This window comes from Globicephala melas, chromosome 12 (genome assembly GCF_963455315.2).
Source record: "Globicephala melas chromosome 12, mGloMel1.2, whole genome shotgun sequence".
Taxonomy (NCBI): Eukaryota; Metazoa; Chordata; class Mammalia; order Artiodactyla; family Delphinidae; genus Globicephala; species Globicephala melas.
This window is the reverse complement of record NC_083325.1, coordinates 19,903,023-19,921,809: the sequence shown is the minus strand read 5'-3', so window position 1 is coordinate 19,921,809 and position 18,787 is coordinate 19,903,023. Positions and strand designations below refer to the sequence as shown.

The following is an 18,787-nucleotide window of genomic DNA, read 5'->3' as shown; positions in this document are numbered from 1 at the left end:
GATAAAGGCTCACATACCAAGTAACCATTCAATAAATGTATTTTCTCCGTCTCGTTTACAACCCTGACTAAGCCTTAAGGACGTAATAGCCAGGCTTCTGCTTTGAGCAAAAAACTGTAAACTGTGTCCAGATGAGGAAGGCCAGGAGATGGGGCCCAGTCACAGGAGGAAGAATTCTGCCTGCAGGATCCCTGGAAAAAAAATTGAGTAGAGCAATTTTTAATGGAGAAATGTTTTGTAACCCTGAGGTGGAACTCCTTAGTTAGGTGCATGCTCTGTAAAGAATGCTTTGCTGGCTCTTACCACTAGGTAGCAGGCATACACCCTTCTATGGAATGAGGAGCTCAGAAGATCCCCAACCTGCAGAGCCTCTACCACTCGTCAACTAATGCCTGAAAATACCATCAGCCACCTCAGTCCTTTACACCTTGTGATTGATTTTATCAGATCCTTTTGTGAGTAAAAGTTTGATCATGGAAGAAGAAAGCAGGAGGATAATTAATGCTGGAGGGATTAATTTTATAATATGATCATGTGTATGTTGTTATATGTGTGGTTATATATATATATATATACATACATACATGACAATGTAGTATGTGTGACTATTACATGTCATTTTATGTCATTTACGTATATGTATGTATGTGTATATCCCTAAACTTCTCCCAAAATATATTTCAGGAGCCTAATAGTCATATTCCAATTAACTCCTTGCTATTTGATATTCCATCCATGGCAAGCCCAAATCAACCAACATAACCACCTATCTAGAGGATATAATTGATGCTTATTTTGACTACCCTGAAACATTATAATACCCATTCTCCAAAGCATATAGATTCTGGCCTCTTGATAATGTTCTCTGTGAGAAGGGTATCTGATGCCTTTCATGATCCCAGGATGTGTGATCCACCAGTGCTTCCTTCTACACGGCTGCACCAGACAGAATAAGTGCCGAACTTGCTGACAAGTCGATTAATGTAACCCAGCAACACAGGAGGCCCCTAAGCCCTCCAGTGATCTGTGTGCAGTTGCTCAGGAAACTTGAGAGAAATAACAGGTAGTGTCTGCCCCTCTAATGACTTACACGTACTCATAAACGTGTTGTTGATGCTAAGTCATACCGAATGTCTCCTTCCTGAAGGCAGGGGAAAAAAGGTAAGGCACTCTTAGACTTTGAAGAGCTTGAGAGAATATTAAACATGAATTTTAAAAGTTTCCTTTTACTGGAATAACCTTTTCTTTATGACGGCAACTTTGCAGTCTTGAGAGCCTGGGCTGGCTGGTGGTCTCAACTATCAGGGCTGGAGTCTGAGCCCCAGGGGCTGCGTTTCCTCAGAGTGAAGGCCAAAGGATGGGTTTCATTTAACCTGCTCACTCTGGTACCACCTAAAAAAAAAAAAAACTATTGGGGCTAAGGCTGGTCTGAGAGTGTCATTTGAAAGGACTTTTTTTTCTATATAAATATTTGAGAAACCTCTATACTAGGGCTGAACTTTAATCAGCTGGGAAGGTACTGCAAATGGAGGCTTAATCCATCACAATGCCCAGGAAGAGACAATGCCCAGGTCTTAAATTCCTTCCAGACAGCACAGGACAAGGAGATCAGCCCCCTCTGAGGGAAGAACAACAACAAAACGGGCGCTACACCTTTAAAAAATCAGATTGTCTTTTAAATGCTCAGTAGTTTCCTTAGAGGGGGTCAGACAGAGCAAGTTTCTTGAAGCTTAAAGATCAATTAATTTAAGAAAGAAAAGATTTCAAGTGTCATAAAACCTTATTTAAATCTACCAATTTCCCTCATTCTTGCCTTCCCCCACCTGCTGCCATTCTCCAAAGCAAGAGGTGCAGGAGCATGAAATGATGTGAGCTAAATTTCTGTTTGTGTAGGAAACATATTTCCTTGCCTATAAAGGCACACAGCACAGAGACAGTCAGACACACACACACACACACACACACACACACAAACAAATTAAGAACACAGTATTCATGACCATCATTTGTTCTCCAGGTCTCAGGTTACAGAGTCCTGTTTACAATAGTATTTCATTAGATTTACTTGGACTTCAGATCTTCTACATATGTGGTTTTTAGTCATACGGTGGGTAGGGGTGGCAGCAGCAAATACCAAAGCATGATTATTCTCTAGCTTTTTCTCATGGCCACATTTACAAAAGAAGAATAAAGAGGGAAAAAGTCTTAGAGATAGGAGAGAAATTCTCCAGTTTCCAATATCCATATTTCTAGGGGGTAGGGTGGATCTGTGCTTCTGATGTTTGCCAATAAGGTTTTGCTTCTGGAAGCTTTCCCTGTAAGCACACCAACACCGCCCTTAATGCACCAAGCCAGAGCAGCTTTTGGCACTGGATTTCAGGAACCTTCCTAGGAGCACATCAAATCCATGGAATCCAAGGATTGAATTGAATCCTTCAGTTGCACAATTGGGGGATTTTTTCTTTTTTTCCAGAAAAGGTCTTTTGTCTCCTAGAGGAGGTCTCTTTATTGAGGTTTCATTATAGATGTTCCTGCAGTCCCTGCCCTCCAAGTGAGATGCTGTTTACAATGGCATTCCCAAATGATCATTCTTAGACTAAATCCAAAACCCCCTCAAAGTTATCAAAGCGTCTCTCTTCTAGAACATTACTAGTTTAAATGGGTGTTGCGTGCATGGTATGTGTCATAAAGTCATGTTTTAATTATAAACAAAATAAGATGAAGTTTCCTGGTCAGAGAAAATGAGATTATGGGGGGTGTGTGCGCACGCGCGCGCACGCACGCCCACGCGCACCCACGCGTCTGTGCGTGTGTAAGAAGCTCTCCACCAAGGCTTAACATCTTAGAGACATTTGCAAAATATTTCTCTTGAAAGAACCTCTTAGAAGCAGTATTTTTAGGCATACTGGGTTCTCCATTGGTAGAAGAGAAATCTACTAACAACCCTCAGATTAAGTAAACCTCCTGGTGATGCCATTCTGCATTTCAAACAGCTGATTGTGCCTTTTTAGGTAGGTGGCCGGAGGCATTTGCATTTTGGGAGAGGGTGGTGTATGTTTTCTCCCGCCATCCCTCTTCCTGTTATTCAGACTTGGCTCTCCCTCCCAAAAGAAAAGGAAAAAAGAAAGATGCCAGTCTGTAAGATCATTCAGAGGGGTGAGCACCTGAGTTTGAGAAAAACTTCTGGACATGGACAACATTAGCTCACCAGCTGTCACTCATGACAGTTTATTTCAATCACACATTTGCTTAAATTGCTAGCTAGTGAAAGACCATCACACATACTCCTCCCCTGTCCCTTCCCCACATCGCCACCTGCTACCACTCTTGAATTTAGTTCAATAAACAACCCACACCTCTGTGGACCTGGAAACCTATGAGGTTGGGAAGGGGAAATCACTGACCCCAACACAGAAAAAAACTAAGACAACACAGGAAAGCAGGCATCACACAACAGGGCAATCTGAAGAGAGGCAGCTTTTCTGTCCTGGGTTAACAAATTATTCCTGTTTCAGTAACATTGGAACATAGGATCAAAAGCTCATTTTCCCCATCCCACCGCACCCCCATCACTTCTGTATCCCGTCTGCCCCTAAAGTCTCCTGCTACAAGCAGCACCCAGGGAGGAGTTCAGCCCAGGGTAGGATTTTCCCACTGTTCCCCAGAGCAACTAGGAATGTGCTGTCACTGCTGAGAGCCTCAGCTTGCTGCAGTCTTACCAATATGCTCCAGAAAGCACAGTTTTCATCACCGAACATTTGTATTCCGCCTTATTTCCCTGAGTCAGACCACAGAGAGCAGGAGATGAGGGTCTTTCACTTGAGAGAGTATGGAAAAGGGAACAAATGCTACTAAGTCTGGTGAATCAAAGGCGTAGGAGAATAGTGAACCAGTGGCATTTGGGGGTGAGATTTTGAATCGATTTGAAAGATGCTTGTATTAAGTGCAAAAATGTTTTCTGCTCATAAGAAAAACTGTGTGGCACTGCCTTTTAAAAAGCATTTGCAATGATCTCTGCCTTAAAGGCTGAGCAAGGATGCTCAGTCCTCAGTCTGCCTTTCAATTGCTTTGAAGTGGCTAGATTGCACTGCACCCCCCACCCCCAAATATAATATAAAGGGTCTTGCTTTTTTCAGTCCTTAATCATGTGGGGTACATCCACCTGATAAGCTGTTTGTCCTTCTTAATGTTTCAAAATGAGCCTGGCTACTTCTGAATTTCTGGATTTTCCCTGTGGCCACTAGATCACCCCCCCCACACACACACACACACACACACACACACGGTGGGGGGAGGAAATTCTAACTGTTGCTTCACTCTTAACCAGGTAACAATTCATTTAGGTTACACCAGTCTGTAAAAACTGTAAATGCTATTTTATTTTAAACATTTTAAGTTTACAAAAAAAAATCAATGATTGGTACCTTTTTACACTCTCAGATTCCTGAATATGGACAGATCTTCAAAGGGAGGAAGGAGTTCTCATATGAAATTTAAGATAGACTGTCCTGAAGGTTGTGGGGTGGGGTTTTGTTGTGTTTTATCTCGTTTTTGTTTTTAAGACACAATAAAGCTAAAATGTCAAGTCTCTGGGAGAGATCCCCTTGCGGTTTCAGTCAAGGAGCATATCAGAGCACAGACAGGAGACCCCAGCCTGGTGCTTGCCGGCCCGCCCCGGCTGTCCAGGCATATTTGGTAGCGCACGGGTTGGGAGCCACTGGGACAATCACACCTCGCATTCCCTGGCGGGCTGCTGGTGGCAGGTACACGAGCCATACTCGTTGATGATGACCAGGGCTCCCTCAATGTGGTTCGGTTTGTAATCAACGTAGTATTCCTGGGCAGACATGGCAGCCATCTGATGCATGGTCTGTTTCTGCTTTTGCTTCCTGCGCTGCGTCACAAAGCACTGTCTGAGCTGCCTGAGACTGGCTGGGAAGCACTTCCAAGAGACATAGAGCACCAGGACCACGATGAGGAAGGAGAAAATGAGGGCCATGGTACCGGTGACCACCTTGTGAATCTGCACAGCGTTCTCGGCGTGTTCGCCGCCGGGGAGGGCCACGGTAGCCAGCTCAGGCGTGCTGTCGGGCTGCCCCTCCCTGCCGTCAGCGAGAGTGGTGGCCGGGCCGGCGGGGGATCCCAGGTCGCTGCGGTTGGTGACGGCGGAGAGCAGGTGGCCGCTGGTGGGCTCGGCCCCCTCCTCACACAGGTGGAAAGCGTACACTGCGTCCAGGACGTCCTCGCCCTGTGCGTACTCGGGGCTGGCGCACTGCAAGTTGCCATCGTAGCGCCCCTGGAAGTTGCTGAGCCACGAAGCCAGGGCGCACACGTTGCGCCCACAGTCCCAGAGGTTCCCGGCCAGGGTGACGCTCGTCAGCGACTTCCAGGAGTTGAGGATACGGGGCTCGATGTAGGTGAGACGGTTGGAGTCCAGCTGCAGGGACTGGAGGTGTGGCACGGTCTCGAACACATGGGGCTCCATGTACTCGATCTCGTTGCCCGACAGGTCCATTTTCTCCAGGTTCCATACCCAGTCCAGCGAGCTGACCACAATGGCCACCTTGTTCCTCCTCAGGCAGAGCGAGTGCAGGGAGATGAGGCGGGGGAAGTGGGCAAAGTTCACCTTGACCAAGTCGTTGTGCTCCAGGTGCAGCTCGGTGAGCTTGAACAAGCCGGCGAAAGAGTTGCGCGCCAGACTCTTGAGCTGATTGTATCCGATGTCGAGAAACTTGAGGCTGCGGCAGTCCTGGAAGATGCGCACGGGCACGAACTGGATGGCGTTGGCCCGCATGTGCAGCGTGGTGAGCTTCCGCAGCCCGTGGAAGAGATCGGGCGCGAGCGCCTGCAGCTTGTTGTACGAGAGGTCCACGCTGCGCAGGTTGGGCATGGGCCGGAAGGTGGTGTTGGCCAGTTGGGTGATCTGGTTGGAACTCAGTGTGAGTTCCTTAACTCGGCGCAGTTTCTGAAAGGCGTCCCCCTGCACCGAGCAGATGTGATTGTGATCCAGATAGAGCCACGTGAGCTGCATTAACCCCGTGAACTGGCCGGCGCGCAGCTCCGAGAGGCTGTTGTAGCGCAGGGACAAGCCCAGCAGGCCGGACAGGTTGTGGGGCGCCTCGGTGAGGTTGAGCGCCTCGCAGTACAGCAGCCGCCCCTCGCACCGGCACAGCTGCGGGCACCCGCTGGGGGCGGCGGGCAGCATCTGAAAGCAGGCCCCCAGCAAACACAAGACCACCCCCGAGGGCCTCCTCAGCAGCCAGTATAGACAGAGACCGAGCAGCAGGAAATCCATTAGCGAGAATCTTTCCAGAGAGGCTGGAGAATGTCCATTGGAAGCGCTCGGTCAGAAATCTACATCATATTTTATTCCGAGGGAGGGGGAGCGGGGGAGGGGGAGAAAAGGGCAAAAATCAAATAAATACATTGAAATAAAGCAGGACCCCCCCTCCCCAAAGCCACACGTTCACCTCTAAGCATGCAGAAAGCTGGGCAGCATAGAAAGTTCACAGCCACGTAAAGATCAAAGAGATGGTGATTTGGTCCATGTTAGATGCTGCAGCAAAGGGAGGAAAAAAAAAAAAATCTTCGGGAAAGAATTTAATTAAAAAGTGTCTTACCCACCCTTTTCCAGAGAGTGACAACCTCCATTCAGCTGCTCCCTTTGTGTGCAGGCTAATTATATGCAGGGCGAGAGAAGACCCCTCTGTGTTTCCGAGGCAGCCCCGGTCCGCGGCCGGCGGATCTGGCAGGCGCACAATGTCTCACTTTGCTGCTCCGCTCGGGGCTGCAAGGGCGGCCGGCGAGGCGGGGAGGCGACTTCTAGGACCCGCAAGTTTCCCAACTGCGTGCGGGAGCCGGGGCTTCGCCTTCCTGCCGCTGTCCTTTCCCTCTGCAGTTCGGACTGTGACGTTGTGGGGAAAAAAACCCTCCAAACTCGGGGCTCGCGACTCCCCAGGATTTGACAGTCTGGTTAATGTCCGTCATTGGAAAGGACCACTGACCGGCGCCACCTTTTGCTCCGCGGAGACAGCCTGCCATTCGCGCCCGGGGCGGCTGCGGAGAGCGGGCTTGCTCATGCTTTGCGGGCGGCGGGGAGGTGCGGGCGGCGGGCGGCTCGGGTGGCAACGCTGGGAGCGGGGAGCGGCGCCCGGCGCCCGGGCTCCTTCTCTCCGCCAGGCAGTGTGAGGCGCGAGCTTGCACCGGCACCTACTGCTCACTGAGTGTCGTAAGCTGCTCACGATTGTGCGTCTTCCCGGAGCACCTCAGACATGGGCAGATTGAAAAGGGGTGGGCAGAAAACCAACATTCTCCAGAGCCACTAAAGTAATATATGTTCTTTGATGAAATGGAAATAACTTTCAGCTTTTTGGTCCATATTTCCAAAAAGAAAAAAAAAAAAAAAAGGAGGGGGGATGGAGGTTTGGAAAAGCATCATCAACGACAAGAGATTTCCAAGTGGGAGACTGAAATATTCTGTTCCGCCCTCCCCTTCCCTTCGGGGAACGTTCCCCCCTCCCCCTTTAAAGCTGTCTACGTGTAAGAGATACGTAGGAATCTGTAGAGAAATCAACATTTGGTCCTTTGCTTTAGAAAAGCAACTTGAGAGAAGCTAGAGGAAAGCAATGATTGTGGGGATTTGGCTGAGATTTTTCTTTTTTCCCTTGCGGGCACTGGAGTTCTGCAGTCAGCCAGCAATTTTAGGTGGTGGGTGGGGGAATGCTTTCCAAACTCAGCAGATTTGGAAAGCCATCCTGGTCCTGGCGGTAGACCTAGAGTGGCAGAAACCTATGTCTGTGTACAGGGAGTTTTTCTTGCCCGAGATCCCTCTGGGGCTTCACCAGTCTCCATAGATGTCTGTGGGGTCCCGGGTGGATTAAAGAAAGATTCTAATGTCTGACACCGGGAGGACTGACCCTGACGTGCTACTCATGGTGATTACAGAACCCTGCAGTACACTCCGCTCCAGGAGAATGTGCGAGAGGATGAGAGGAGAAGGGGTAGTTTAAACCCTCATGAAGCCTACCCCTTTCTATATATACACCCAGTACTTAATCTTTGAGACTGTTACTAAATTGTATCATCTGAGCATGAAGAGGTCTTAGCCTGATTATTTCCATTAACACTCACTTATGGATGGGCTCCTTAAGTTTCTTATGTTGAGCTCTGTCTTGTTCCAACTGGTCTGGAGAGAGTCTGCATTGCTGTTGTCAGGGACCTGTTGGTCATCTGTTTAAAAAAAAAAGAGAGAGAAACCCGGCTGGAAGTGAGTGGATAAGCCTACCTTCTTGACAAATATGCCCAAGGAGGCAATAGGGAGAATCCAATGTGAATTTCCAGCTCCTCACTTCTAATTCCCATCATATCTGACTCTTAGGAACTGAAAATAAGTGGGCATTATCTATAGTTGTGCTCTCATTGATAAGAATGAGGTGGATTACCAAAGCTCCAGGGTTGGACTGGCTTTGGACAAATAACTAAGTTGCTCCTTACATTCAAGCTAAAGACACTACTAACCAGTGGAATCAAAGTCACCAAAGACTAGTAGTACTTTTCAGGAAAAGTTTTATGAACAGGGGCATGAATCATTCCGTTTCGTATTCCTCTGAGCTCTGGCCTGGTCATTCATCTCTGAGATGCATCCTTCAATTGGAAAGAAAACAAAGCTGAAATGTCCTAGACATCACATGCTGTCTTAGGAGCTAAAAGAGACATTAGAAAATCTGAATTTTGCACATGACGAAACTGAGGTACAGAGACATCGGGTGATTATCCGAGGTCTCACAGCTTGTTACTGGCACAGATAGGTTATTTTCTGTCTCGCACCAAAGTGGTGGCCTTCCTTTCCCATTCTTGATGGTCAGCTCTCCAGCCCTCTTGCCTCCTGCCTGACTCTGGACTGGGCACTGGCACCTCCAGGGTGCTGCGGAACACTTTAACAGACAGACAATTTCACCATCAAGTGTTTTCACCTCTTGCCAAGATAATTATTCCTCACAGCAAGCCGGCTGATTGAGCCATAAACTCTAAAGGGTTGGGGAGCTGGGGCAGGCAGGGGTAAACATTGGCCAACCATTCAGCAAGTATTGTGAGTACAAGCCACCCAATCCCCATGGCTGCTAGGAAGAAAATTCTCCTAATGCAGGCAGCTTGCAAAGTGGTGCTGGAGCCTGCCAAATGGGCAAGAAGAGGTCCCACTTTGGATGTCACTTGATTTGTAGAGCTGGTACAGAGGCAGAGAAGAGTTGAGTGTTGGCAAGAAGGAAGGAAAATAAAATTAAATTCACTGCATTTATATGTGAGCTTTCTTCTAAGTATGATCCTCAAAACGTAGAAGATATGTCTAGGCTGTAATTAAAAAATACATATGTACATATATATATTGCTTTTCACATTATTATCCTGCAAATCATTTCATCTGGATGGTATCTTTAAATCTTTCCCACTTCTAATGTGGCAAGTTTGCATCTTTTCTACGGTTTTAAACCCCTTGGCAGAACCGTATACATTAACAGATTGAAATGAGCTTTATTGAAATTTAGCTATTCTAAGTCATCTAAGTTGCAGAATCCCAATTTATTATGTATTTAAAGCATACCAGCCCTGATTAAATCAATGCAAATTAGGTTAAATAAGAACAACATGAATCAAGTGTTTCAGCAAAGTTGAGTCGAGAAACGACAACTTTTGAGTCACCAGAGCAGGCTGATATAGCTGGTGTTCATGAGTTTTAATGTCATGCCTCTTAGGGTCCAACACACTAAAAAGTAAAAAAAGGAAAGAGCTCACATAAACTTCTTTCTTTCCTCATGTTTGATCTCTCATAACTCTTTACCTCTCTTGTGAGAACATCTAATGCATCAGGCTGTAATGTGACGATTGTGTACATACATGATCAATCTCTTTTTCTGGGCTAAGCACAGGTTTCTGTCAGTAAATGTCTTCTCCTTCAGCGTCAGATGCTGATGAGAGATTTTTTACACACTTTAAAAACACCCTTGTTATTTTCCGTGTTTGTATGGGGAAAGATATTTAGCATGTCTTGCTGAACTGCCATAGTAGCTGGGCAAGAAAGGCACCTCAAGCCATTAGGCCAACATGTGATTGGGGAGTGGGGTAAGAAAGGATAAGAATCTTGAAAACATGGACTCAGCAAATGGGAAGGAACTCAGGGGTACGTGAAGTATGGATCTGATTGCCAAAACACAATCTGGAACTAAGAGGTGGAAGAGCAAGCTCGATGCAGTTGGAGAGGCCAGAAGTATAGTTTGGAGGAGGGAGAGGTAATTAATTCCTCCTCTTCTAAACCTTATACTGATACATTAACCTTTGCATAATAAACCCTCCTTGCTTCTTCTTGGTACTTTATGTTGTGATGGGGTGCTAGGGGGGGTGGTCACATACAGTTGTTTTTTTTTTTTTCTTGAAATGTTGTACCTCTCCCATTTCATCTCAACTGAAGGCCACCTCCAATTCATTTATTTGAGTCAAAATAGTTTGTGAACATGGAGGTGCAAGTGACAAAAGTCTGAAATGAGCATGCATTCTGAGGATTGGCCATCCAATAGTCATCTTTGACAGTGTTCAAGGAAAGACAAATTCAAGTGGTGATTTTAATGTTCTGTCATTGCTTGCTCCAGCCTGGACCTTGGTCTTTATGTGGTTGTCTTTACTTTTCAGCAGTGAGCACTGGCTTTTCTTTAAAAGGAAACGTTTAGATGTAGGGGAGGAGGGTGGGAGTCACAATTTAAAAAGGAGAGAATTAACTCTGTTGTTCCTGTGGGCACACAGCATATAACTGGCCTTTTACAGAGCACCTCTGAAGATGTATATGGGGCCAAAGGGTGAGGGTTGTAAGGTTTCTCTCGGGAGATCCACTTAGGAGGAACACATTAAAAAAAGGTCATTTTTCTTATCAAACTTATCCTCCTCTTAAAACAAGGTAGTGATATGGATAGCACTAAGGCAACACCTAACATCTTGCATTGATATTAAGTCATGGGAGTAAACCAAAGAAATGCAATTACTTAGTGCTTTCCTCCTGGAGCTTTAGGTAGGGAAGAGCAGCAGACACTGAGAGACTTAGCCGGTAATAATTATATATGGCCCAGTGCTTGAGAGTAAATGTCTCTAGAACATACAAATGTGAAAAGCTGACAGGTCAAATGGGACCAGTGAAGGAAGTAAAGTGTATGAAGTAGTTTAAGGACTCAAGGCTCACTGACTGGAGAGATGGTCATCGTGAAGGCATACCTACGATGGGGAACTGAAATGCATATATCATGATGAGTGGATTAATTCCCTAGTTCTCTGGGGGAAGAAGATATACAGGGACAAATGGAATCTGTGTTGGGAGAGGAAGGAAGTTGGTAAAGGGCTTCCAAACATTCGCTATATTAAGACCATCCATTGGTCCCCAGACCTAGTTCTTTCCCTAGGCCTGGTTTTATAAATATTGGTGATAAACCAAGTCTGCTTTGTATGATACATCTTATGTGGGAAGTGTGTGTGACTTTAGGTATGTGACCAACCTTGAGAAATGACAGCACAGCTAGTGTAATAACTTTTGAAGATAACCATTGTTAATTGGATGATTACCATTTGCCATTAAATGAACTGTAAATTTTTTTTAAAAGGGCTTCCAATGCTATACTGAAAATTTTAGTTTGCTGTATTCTTCTAGCCTCTAAGACTGAACACCTTAGGGTTATCTTTGACTTCTGTAATAAATACCTGGGTTAGTTCCTGAGGCCTGTTCTGCTGTCCTGGGCCCCTCTCTACAAGCTTCCTCTGCACTGCCATGTGCTCTGATCATGCCATATTATACCTAACTGCTGTATATACTCTCTCCGTCTTTGCTTGCCTTCATTCTAGCCATCCTTCAAGGCTGATGTCAAATTTCCTCTATGACTTTTTTTTTTTCTTGCCCACGCCACGCAGCATGTAGGATCCTAGTTCCCTGACCAGGGATTGAACCCATGTCCCCTGCAGTGGAAGCACAGAGTCTTAACCACTGGAGTGACAGGGAAGTTCCCTTCTATGACTTCTTAACTGATTCCCATGTAAAGTGATCTCTTATTCTTCTGAACTATATAAGCAGCTTACCTTTACCAATACTGCTCCTGTGTGGTTCACTTTATATGAGTGTGGCAGCCATTTCTAATTATAGTATTTTAGAACTGAATGGGACCTTAACATCTTGGAGATTAGGAATAAAAAGACTTCAGCTGGGGTTCCTTGCTTTTCCATTTTCTCTCAGTTTGATCCTACACAGGTCACTCCATTATCAGTGAAATAGGACCAAGGATGGCTATCTTAAAGGATTCTTGGGGAAAATTCAATGATATCATGTATATTCGAATTTTGCAACTTGAAAATATAAGCATAGGACTAGCAGGCCTGGAGCATGTTAGAAAGGCAGAAGTTTAGGGTGTCTTCCTAGACCCATTGAATCAAATCTGCATTTTACCATTAGTTCCAGGTTAAAATTAAATTTTAAGAAGCACTCTGTTGGAGCACTCACAAATTCTATCCTGAAAAAGTAACTCAAGTATCATTAATTTCCTAGTTTATAATTCAGGAATTGAAGGGCCAGAAATGTTAAGTGATTGCCCAAGATGGGTGCTAGAATTTGGACAAAAACCTCATGTCTTCTGAATCTTGTTCTCTGTCCTATTAGATTTCAAACACATAGAATGCGAAGTCTGTGTCTATCTCAGTACTTAGCACTTAGTAGGGCTCTTAATAAAGTTTGGTTTTACTGTTGGTAAGGCAGTAAGTATAGAGAGCCCTTGTACATGCTAGCCTTAGGCAGTTCCTGGCTTATATTACACCTCAGTTTTCTTATCACTGTCAATCTGTATGTATTTCTCATGGATGTCTAAGTGTTACCTTTTTATTATAGAAAAATGAAAAATGGGAGAAAAAAGCAAGAAAAAATACTTTAAATGAAGATTGTCACCTAAAATTCAACCACCTGGAGATAAACTATTAAGTTTTGGGTACATATTCTTTTAGAATTTTACTATTTCACATATATCTATATTTTCTAAAAATATGATAACATTATACATATTACTTTGTAACTATTTTTTTTCATTGTTGATATATTCCCATATCCAGAATACAAATTGATAGGATCATCTTCAATGGCTACAGACCATTCTATTTATTTTACCCATCTCCCTTTTTTACCAATTATGTTGTTTATGGTTTTTAGCTCTTATGAAATGACTGGGATGAACTTCCTCATACATATACTACTATAGACTGGATGTTTGTGCCCCCCCAGAATTCATATATTGAAACCTAATCCCCAATGTGATGGTATTCGGAGGTGGGGCCTGCCAGAGGTTATTAGGTCACGAGACTGGAGCCCTCATGAATGAGATTGCTGCTCTTATAAAAGAGACCCAGAGAGCTCTCAGGCCCTTTCTGTCATGTGAGGACACAGTGAGAATACGGATGTCCATGAACTAGGAGGCAGATACCGAATCTGTAGGTGCCTTGACATTGGACTTCCAAGCCTGCAGAACTGTGAGAAAGAAATGTTTGTTGTTTAACAACCAAGTCTATGGTAGTTTGTTATAGCAGCCTGAACAGACTAGGACATATACCCTTGCACATTTAGGCAACTGTGTCTTTAAATTTTAATTCCAGAAGTAGTATTGGTATTCAAAGAGTGGGGAGTTTTAAAAGACTTTCAATACATAAGGCCAGATTATCCTCCTGAAAGGTTGTACATATTTCACCCTCAATATCTCTTTTGCTGCTTTCTTCTTCTCCTTGAGAAACTCCATTACAACACAGATAGAAACATCTTTTGGTTCCCTTTCCTTCATCTGGCTGGGGCACCGACTGAGATCCCTGTCGGAATCTGTTCTTGGTGCCTTGGAACCATCCTTCCTTCCCATTGCTATTTCCTCCCTCCTTCCTGAAGAGGCAGGTGGAGGCTTGGGCTTTGGGGTCTTCAGTGTTCCTTCTGGGAGCTCACGAGCATTTCATTGCCACATCTTATTAAGTGGCTGTCTAGCCAAATTATTTTTGCAAAGGTGTTAATGTCTGAAAATAGTTTAATGCCGTGTTACTTAAAATACTCTGTGGAGGTAAGAATGTTTAAATATATTTGTGAAATGCACTAGACTCTGTTCTTTGCTATTCACAACACACTATCTCAATCACGAGAAATCTTGTTTTTCATGGTTTCACCCACTTATTTGGGACATCTGTTAACGTCAAACCAATGTGCCAAAACAGCTTAGGAAGCATTTATTTAATTGTAAACCCATAGGTATATTTGACTTTAACTTGGCTCTCACCATACCAAGAAGTGATTCTAAGGTTTAGATCTCAAACACTGTAACAGGATGCTGGTGCAAGAATCAGTTCTCTGTCAGGCCCCAAGAATTTATGGGGATAGCCAGACAACTATAGTTCTTCTGCTTGGTATTAGCAAGTCTTACCTCCTCATCCTAGCCACAAGTAATGGAACCAATTTGATTCTGTAGTAAGTTCTGTCCCTGATACATCTTGGCATTTAATTATCTTGTTTTCCAGATGTTGCTAATTTTGTCTTTGCAGGTAAAATGAAATTCCTTAAGGAAAGACTTGTTATTTTCCTGCTTTTAGTCTCCTTTAATATCTACCTCTAAAGATGTGAAAGACTATCATATATGAGAAACCATATACAAAGAGCATTGGAATTGCCACATTACAGTGATAAACCTGCCCCCTTTCCTCTTAGTGCAGTCTGGTACATTGCTGGCTTTGTAGAGATTCTTGTTGAATTGACTTTATTAACTGGTTTGAATTCTTGCCTAATCAATAGCCTGGGGAATCTGAGCTAAATATAAAAAGCCTTTATATTACATTGACGTATAGGCACAAATTATTAACCCAGGAAGGTGCAAACTTTCGAAGTCACACACATTAATACCATTTATATGTGGCTTCATTTCACAGATCTAGTTTGTATAGGAAATCCCCCACCATCCATGAGCAGTGAGCCTTCTGTAGTAAATTAACCAGTTGGATGCATTTATGTCTTTATTCCATCATCTCCCATTCTCTGGAACCACTTCTTAATCTCTCACAGGCACCTTGAGAATACCTTTTAATAATTTAGCATAAATGTCTGTTGCTGTTCTTATTTTTTTTCGTTAGTTTGAGTCAAATGGAGATTTAGCTGATGAGATAAAGTTAGATAAAATGTGGGGCCTGCCTTAGGTATTCTTAGATCTGGAGTGGAGGTGATGGGTAACAAGGCAGTATGATTCATGCTATGGCAGAGATGTAAGCAAGAACTGGGATTGGAGAGATTTCTCTAGCTAATTGAGCAAGGACAGTCAGAGGAGGTGGGAGAAAAGGAGGAGGGGTTGACCAGATAGACAGAGGGAGGCCACTCCGGTCAGTAGGCAAAGTCTGTGAAAAAACTACAGGGGCTTCTGAGATGCTTATGGTGTCTGGAGCACAGGAATGAAAGAGAGGGGATTGTGGAGAGATGAGACTGGAGTGTTAGCTCAGAGCCAGATTGGGAAGACCTTCAACCTGGATTATGATTTCCAAAATGTGGGTACAAGGAATATAATCCTGATGATGGTCTTGAACACGAAGGGCAGGGAAAAGGATACTGAAATCAAGGAGAGCAGCTGGGAGCTTCCCATATCTGCCCAAGTGAGATATTGTGTGAGGCTGACTATATTAACATGAGAGATGGACATGACAGGATAAGTACAAAAATAGTTTTGCAATGGGATTGACAATCTTTTAAATGGTGCTTTTTCCAAGAAACAATTTAAGATGATTTCAATGAATGGATTGATTTAGGGTAGATGGGAGGAAAGGAAGAATAAGATGTGAAAGAAAACTCTAACTTATAGAGCTAAGAGTAAGCAGTTAACCCTGGCGGTCCAGTGGTTAGGACTCCGAGCTCTCACTGCCGAGGGCCTGGGTTCAATCCCTGGTTGGGGAACTAAGATGCCACAAGCTGTGAGGTGCAGCCAAATGAATAAATAAAAAATAAGAGTAAGCAGTTAAAGATGTGGACAGAGGTTACATCTGGATCTAAAGATCAGGGAATCCCTGGAACGTGCTTGGTAGTTATAGTGGTCGCAGTATATGCAAATCCTCAGCGAGAAAGATGAGAATACAGCTGATGTACAATCAGAGGCCTTTGCAGTCTGGTAAGGTGCTGTGATGTGGGAAGCAGCTGGGTGATAGGGAGTATATGGCCTGTGCTATCTGCAAAGTACATGGTTTGATTAAAGGCTTTCAAATTCTAATTTTTAAGAATCCTATGCTATTCATAAGCAAGTGACACTGCAGGCGTTATTCAGCTTGTGGAATACCAGTTTGAAAAGCTTCTTTTAACGTGATGATTCTCAACGTGGAAGAATAGGAGGGAGCAGAGGAGGTGGAGGTCACTTCAATAGGAGGCACAAAGTAAGGAACACTGCCCAAGTCCGTAGTGAGCAGCTTTTAATATATAGTCATGGCCATGAGACTCTGAGTAATAGGTATTTCACATGGCTGTGAAAAAGAAAAAATATGGTGGAGATTGACAGGTTTTGAGATGAGCCCAGATGGTCAAGGACCATCAACATTGGGAGAGGCTGCCCAACAGTGAGTAAACCTGCAAAGGAACAGTGCAACACCAGTGCTGTCTGTCTAAGGGCTCTGGGTCAAAGACTGGCTGATGTTGAGTCCTTCCCCCAAGAGGCTTTGCCATTGGCATCTCATATCAGTGTAAGATCATTCCTTTGTAATTGAGCCTAGCATTACCTTCTCAAACATGAAACAGGTGAGGGCTGGAGATCATGTCCTTCAGAATGTAATTCTGTATTTGCATCTTAGCAGAAGAATTGAGACACTGAATAACTTACTGCAAGGAACTTTTGAAATTTCTGACTCTGTGCTAGGCTAAAACAGTGTTCTGCCATTTACAAACTGTGTGACCTGGGCACGTGACTTAACTTCTAAACAGGAGGATTCAACATAGTAAAATACAAGGTAAAAATAAATTTAATTATAATATAGAAAAATAGTTCAAATTCTATTGCAGTAACTACTGATATCCATTTCTATTATATGAGACCAAAATTATACCACATAGAATGAAGATGAGAAGGAAAAAGAATCATAAGCACAAATGGTGTTATGCACCTCTGACTTAAACTCTTATTGCTCCTTCTTAAGTATCAGTTCATATCTTAGAGGCTGCATGAAAAAAATAAAACAAAGCCAACAAACAAAAACCTTGGTGGTTAAAACAACAATCATTTTATTTAGCTCATGGTCCTGTGTGTTGGGTCAGATCCTCTGTATAAGCCAGCTTGACTGTGGTTAACTGGAGAATTAGCTGGAGACTGTATAACCTAGGATGGCTTCACTCAAAGGGATGGCGATTGGCAGGCTGTTAGCAGGGGGACCTTGCTTCTCTTCCATGCGGTCTTTCATCCTCCAGAAGGCTAGCTCTGGTGCAACTGTGTGGTGATTGAAGGATTCTAAGAGCAGCGAGAGACTGCAAGTCTCAGTGCACAAGTACTTTTCAGCTCTTGCCTCCAGCAGGTTGCTATTGTCTGTTGTCCAAAGCTAGTCATGTGGTCATCCTGACTCAAGGAAAGGAGAAAGAGGCTTCATCTCTGCATGGATGAGGAAGAATTTTGGGTCATTTTTGTAGGTTAAATAAAATAGTACTGGCTTAATGTTACTATAACTGTTAAGTACAATACTAAATGCTCTAAAGTGATTTTTATTTCTCAAGCCACGTGACCCAAACAGCATCATCCTTAAACACAAGGACCAGCGGAACAAGCATCACCTAGAGCTTGTTAGAAATGCAGACTCTCAGACTCCACCCAAGATAGACTTGAATTAGAATCTACATTTTTACAAGATTCCTAGGTGATTCATAAGCCCGGTAAGGTTTTAGAAGCACTGTGTCTTTTCTCTGTTCCTCATAATTCCCTTTCCTAGGTTGCTATGTTCTCCTGTTGAGTGATAGATCTTTGATTTTTAAAGGTGCCAGAACTGTTTCCTCTGTACAATTGAAACAGAACAAACACAGGCTTAAACAGTAAAACAGGTTGCCTCACAGCATGAGAGAGAGGGTATAACATTTTTCTGCTCAATTGTCCTTTGCCTATAAAAATAGAAATTTAAAATTAAAATAACCGTACATAAATATTAAAGAATATTGTATTTAACTGGGAAGAACCATTTAGATGTTAGAACAATTTTTAAAGTAGAAACAGCTAGGCACACACTTATTTAAACTGAACTTTTATATTCCTGAGCAGTTGCTTAACTGGATCTTGGTTTTCTGAAGGTTGAAAGATTGATGCTCCAATCTTAAGACCACAAGTTAAATATCTCTAGGAAATGTACAGGTCCCTAGGTACTGTTAGGCCTTTATACAAGTAATAAGACCAATGGAACTTATTAAGCTTCTAGCATGTGCAAGTCACTGGTCTAAGTCCAGCATTACTGTAGTTTGTTGGATTCCCTTCATTTCGGACCCCAGAAGAGAGGCAGGGGAGTATGTAGGAGAGGCTAAGCTTTCCACGATACAAGTTTATTTCACCAGGCTGAGGACAGACATGGGCATCTAAAGGACCTAAAGCTTTTCTCAACTTTTGACTTTGTTTTAAGTGAAGGAACCTGGTTACAATGACCAACACTCTCCTTTAGTTTGCCTTTCACCTCAAGGCTGAACAGAAAAAGAGAGAGGAGAGAGAGAGAGAGAAATTTTCCACTAAAGCCTACTGCTGTCATTCTGTATGAAGTCTGA

At 43.8% G+C, this 18,787-nt stretch overlaps 2 protein-coding genes and 1 non-coding gene across 5 annotated transcripts in view; 2 read left to right on the top strand and 1 right to left on the bottom strand.

Annotated features, from left to right (window-relative positions):
• Nucleotides 1-18,787, top strand: part of CTNNA2 (catenin alpha 2) — a 1,193,101-nt gene that overhangs the window by 832,083 nt on the left and 342,231 nt on the right. The gene's annotated exons all lie outside the window — the stretch shown is intronic.
• On the bottom strand, nucleotides 4,371-7,302 carry LRRTM1 (leucine rich repeat transmembrane neuronal 1). 2 transcript variants are annotated; one of them, XM_060309301.1, is made up of 2 exons: nucleotides 6,621-7,302; nucleotides 4,371-6,354 (listed from the first exon to the last, which is right to left on the bottom strand). In XM_060309301.1, exon 2 carries the CDS (start codon nucleotides 6,293-6,295, stop codon nucleotides 4,727-4,729), a length of 1,569 nt encoding a protein of 522 aa, XP_060165284.1. In that variant the 5' UTR covers nucleotides 6,296-6,354; nucleotides 6,621-7,302; the 3' UTR covers nucleotides 4,371-4,726. The 2 variants fall into 2 exon arrangements, with proteins under 2 accessions (XP_060165284.1, XP_030693396.1); XM_030837536.2 differs by having other exon boundaries at nucleotides 6,625-7,302.
• Nucleotides 11,345-11,467, top strand: LOC115842566 (small nucleolar RNA SNORA72). The gene has a single exon (XR_004035355.1). It is a non-coding gene; the product is annotated as a small nucleolar RNA SNORA72 (small nucleolar RNA).

Bases quoted from the DNA above. Each gene is read 5' to 3' on its own strand.
- LRRTM1 (XM_060309301.1), bottom strand. From the start codon at position 6,295: ATGGATTTCCTGCTGCTCGGTCTCTGTCTATACTGGCTGCTGAGGAGG.